Below are 4,972 nucleotides of genomic sequence, written 5' to 3' on the forward strand. Positions count from 1 at the left end.
TCAACTCGCTATGACATAGATATAGTCAAGTCCATAGATATTTCAGGAGTCCTTCCAAAATGACCATGTTTCATCATTAGATTAAATCTTTCACTTAATCTGGGCAGACGGGTGGCACAGTGAATAGAATACTGTACCTGGAGTCAGGAAGATGTGAGTTCAAATATGGCCTCAGACTTCTACTAATTATGTAACTCTGGGTAAGATACTTAATCCTGTTGGTCTCTATTAAATGAGTTGGAGGAGGCAATGGTAAAACATTCCATGATTTTCACCAAGAAAATCCCAAAGGGGTCACACAGAATCTGACATGACTGAAATAACTGAACAAATCACATAAACTTTCCCCTAATAATAGAAAGACTGAATAGGGACTGAAGCTATGATCTCATTAATGTAAGAAGCTACTCCCAGTGGGGGCCTTCTTCCACTAATTCAGCTTAGCATCTCTGCAATTTATAGTACTGAGAACCTTTAGAACACTGGAATGTTAAATGACTTATTTAGATTTACAAAGACAATATGTGTCAGAGGCAAAATTTCAACCCATGTCATCTATTCAGGGAACTTCTCTCTATCTACCACACCACAAGTCTTCTTTTTAAAGGGAAGATAGGGAATATATTGGTCCTTTAGAGCCCAGGACTTAATAACAGAAAAAGGACAAATAATAAGATGTTTAACTATAAATATTTAACCAGCCAAAGTAATTTTTTTTATGAGGTACAAATAAATTCCTTGGGTAAGGCAATTGGGAGCAATATCATCAGAGGAAGAATAATTGGCCACTCCTTTAGATGGTACTTAAAAACATTATAAAAATGCTAGCTATTATTATCTTGTTATTTGGACCTGACAACAACCCAGGGAGGTAATTACCCATTATTTTCCCCATTTTACAATGGAGAAAAATGTGGCAAATAGAGATTGAGTGTTTGCCCGAAGTCGTATAACTACTAAGATTCTGAAACTCACATTTGATCATATACTAGAATTCTATCATCTTCCTTTGTGAGTGAGGAAGCGGGAAGGAAGAAAAAGTCAAGCTTTCCGGGTTCCCCCTTTAGGACCCTCCCTTTCCACTTCCTATATGAGATACACTGTTTATTCCCATAACCTAAGTAGTTTCTTCTGTTTTCCTTGATTTGCTCTTTTCCCTCTTCCTAGATAAGGCGATCTTTTATGGCTTCTGGTGATTCCAATAAAACTAAAATTAAGAGAAACAGGCAGGAAAGGCTGGACATGAACCATATTATTCTCCAATCCTCTGTTTTCATTTTATAGTTCTGCAATATATTAACACTTTAAATTTCTATATCAAATATTATTTTAAGTACACAAATATAAAGGAAACCTCAAAAAATGAAATAATTTTTAAAAAATCATACTAAACAAATCTTTATCATCATATGCTTTAGAAGTGAAAAGGATCTTAAGTAATATTTGGAACAAATTCCCCATTGGCCAGATGAGGAAATAGACCAAAAGAGAGAAAAATGACTTTTCTAAAGTCCCATTGGAAACCTGTTACTAGATCATTAACAGAGCTGAGATTTTAACTCAGTTCCTCTGATTCTAAGTCATATTTACCTACCACAGGATTATAGTATTACAAATATGATGCCCAATCTAAGAGGAGCCTGGTAGAATGTAGCAGATTCAGGTGATACACATGGTCTTTGAACATCCAGAAATCCTATAAACCAATAGTTTTTAAAGTGTCACCTGAAGACCCTGAAGTTCTCTGAGATCCATTCAGGGTGTCCCAGAAGTCAAAGCTATATTCATAATAACACTGAAATATTTTAATTTCTAAAACAGTACATATCAATAGATATCATCTATATAAACAAAAACTCTTTGCCAGGACCTTGCTAATTTTAAAGAATGTGAAAGGATGCTGAGAACAAAATATTTGAGGGCCACTACTATAAATTACACAGTAGAAAATAAAACAAATCAAAACTAAATAGTGAAAAAATAGTGACCTTTTCCCCTCCAAGCACTTACACAATTAGGACAGAGAGAAACTGGTGTCACACTTGCATTGGTACTAACACATCAAGTATAGATGAGTTGTAAAACATAAAGTGATGTTAGAATCTCAAAGAACCTTTTGATATTAGATATATACTTGTATTGTTTCAATTGCAGGTGTGATAGGAGCTCCATTTTTATCTGATGATTCAGCAAATCAGTTCTTACGACTTAAAAGACAAATATATTCACAGGATTACTGGGACCCAAATCACAGTCAGAATGGATGGGGATATACTCTGGCTGAACAGGTAATTTGCATTTGAAGCACAATATAGGGATATGGTGGTAAAAGTTTAATAACCAGGTTCTCTGGGGGGAAATGCATGTCTATACATTTTAAAGTTTAATCTACAATATCTATACTTTCTCAATTCTAGACAAATAATAAATCAATCCTCAATTTTTAACAATTATTTATTCAGGGAGTATTTGCACCCAGAAAATTTAACATTTCTAACTAGATTGAAGCTGGCTCCAGCATACCCTTCTTTCCAACATATACCAGGTACATGCCAAAGTCTTCCACTTCATCCAGGATCATCTCCACTTGCCATGGTCCCAGGTGGCGCTAGAGGAGAAAGTGAGGCTGGTGATTTTGCAAAACCTCTCTCACTTAAATCCAATTCTACTGTATGTCATGGTTGATATCATAGTTGTCTTTGAGAATGAAGAACAAACAATAGCCTGACCATACTCAAGTCAATTAAGTTCTCTGAGCTCAAACAACTCTCTAGGATTTGTCTAGCCCATTATAAATAGTTTATAATCTGTGTTGTTGGAAGAAATTCCCCTACCCACAATAGGGGTAATATAAATAAGCAATATAATATAATAACTGTATAATAATTGTAATAACCCCCAATATAATAACTGTACTTGACAACTCAACTTAGAAGAGTTTGAAACATGAAAGATAAACATAACATGACAAATGAGGAGGCAGTGAAAAGAATATTAAATTTGTAGTATGAGAACCTTCCAAGTCTGCTGGATAATAATAATTGCAAATATTTATATAGCTCTTAAAGGTTTGCAAAACATTTAATATGATAATTCATATAACCAAAGGAGGTAAGTGTTATTATTATTGCCATTTTATGGATGGGAAAACTAAGTCCCAGAGAGGTTAGAACTTGTTCATACTTATTCAAAGCCTTCCTCATCTATAAAAAGAAAGGTATTGGATTAGATGGCTTTTAAATTCTTTTCCTCATCTAAATCTATGATATCATAATGGCTTGTTTTTTTTTTTCCTGAGATGAATCTCATGTGTAAAATGGGGTTGATTGCTTTTGTTTTCCTCTGTCATAGGCCAGTGAATCATGGACTGCTCTGAGAACAACAGCCCAGTATTACATGGACCTGGGATCTTTTGTCTTTGATCCATCAACTGCCCAGTAAGATTGCCTTGTCCTACTAAATTAAGAAAATGAAAATGGCAGGAATTAAAATGAAACACTACAAAAAATTAGGCTTTTATAAGGAGAGATGTAAATGCAACATTTCCAGAATACAAATATCCTCTATGTTCCTTAGTTTTATTTTCTTTTTTTTGAAACAAGAGAGTTCCTTCATTTAAAGTTAGAGGGAAATTTAAATTCAATTCAATTAAACAATTATTTAATTAAACAATTAAGTAACAATTCAATTAAAATTCAATGAGCATTTACAACACCTACTTTGTTTTGGGAACTAGGGATACAAATACAGACAAAAGCCAAAACCTGTCATCAAGTTCCTTTTATTCTGGAAGGACTAAGAAAGTATAGCACAGGAATTTCTGGAAATGTAAATTATATTTTTAACTCACCCTGATCAAGCCTAGGACTCCTCATAGCTAAGGGAATTCTGGGGAGAAACAACCTAACTTAACAGACTAGCTCCTCTCCCTCCTTGTTCTGTGGCCAAGCTTTTGGAGTTCAAAGGTATGTTATACAAAATAGAGAGAAAATAAATTCTGGGAGGCGGAAGAATACCAGTAACTGAGAAAATTTAAAAAGACTGCCTGTAGAAGGTGCATAAGTACTGTTCGTCTCCATATTATTTCTTTAATATTTTTCTTTACTATCTTTAATTTTTTTTCTAAATTAGTCATAGAGCTTCAAAAATCACTGAGTTCCTCATTGTCTCTTCACATAGGACTATTAATAAATCAGAGGTTCATAGCTGGAAGAGATCTCAGGGCTAGTCTAACCCAACCCTCTCCTTTTATAGATGCTTAGAGAGACAAACTGAGCTACTTGATTCACAAAATTATTGAGTATGTGGATGGGAATTTGTGGATTTTCAAAAGGCCTCCAAAGAAAGATTCCATGATCTCATTCCATCACCTTATTCCCCTTTTCTTTGGTCAAATTTTCCCTGGCTTTATTGAGTTTTAAAGCATCATCTACTTTGCCTTTCCTAGGGACCACATGAAGTCTTACATGGATATGTTACAACAGTCTGGAGCTCATCTTTAGCAGGAAATAGACAAACACAACTGAGGATCTGGAAGAAATACCAACCATGACAAGATCCACTGCTTTTCAGATATCATACTGTCAGCTACTTACTATTTCTGTATTTCACATTCCATCCCTTAGATGAGTCTTAAATGGTGAATTTTGAGAAAGTGCGTAATGTGTTATGTTTTTTATATTGTGAGCCATCTATGGCTACAAAAACATGTGAACAAGAGATCATAAGATCTTATTAGATTTGAGCTGGAATAGACTTCAGAAGGTATCAAGTCCAACCTAACTCATTTAAATTGAGGTATAGGGAAGTTAAATGGCTTGCTTAGGATCACACAGTTAGTACATGGATGAGATAAAATTTGAATCCAGGTCTTCTTGACTAGTTCCTTCACTTTGTCCACCAGCTTTCATAAGAGCTATGGGAAATATGGGCAGAGGAATCAGAGAAGGTTTCACCTAAGCAATGGCATCTG

The 4,972-nt window shown here is 34.7% G+C and overlaps 1 protein-coding gene across 1 annotated transcript in view; it reads left to right on the forward strand.

The window, feature by feature from the left end:
* C3H3orf85 (chromosome 3 C3orf85 homolog) overlaps window positions 1-4,656 on the forward strand; it is a 107,369-nt gene extending 102,713 nt beyond the window's left edge. The window contains exons 4-6 of the mRNA XM_074301137.1: window positions 2,155-2,288; window positions 3,352-3,437; window positions 4,448-4,656. Of these exons, the coding sequence (XP_074157238.1) occupies window positions 2,155-2,288; window positions 3,352-3,437; window positions 4,448-4,502 (275 nt within the window). The 3' untranslated portion in view covers window positions 4,503-4,656. The remainder of the gene's footprint in view (window positions 1-2,154; window positions 2,289-3,351; window positions 3,438-4,447) is intronic.
* The last annotated feature ends 316 nt before the right edge of the window (window positions 4,657-4,972 follow it).

The sequence above is a fragment of the Sminthopsis crassicaudata genome, chromosome 3 (genome assembly GCF_048593235.1).
Source record: "Sminthopsis crassicaudata isolate SCR6 chromosome 3, ASM4859323v1, whole genome shotgun sequence".
NCBI lineage: Eukaryota > Metazoa > Chordata > Mammalia > Dasyuromorphia > Dasyuridae > Sminthopsis > Sminthopsis crassicaudata.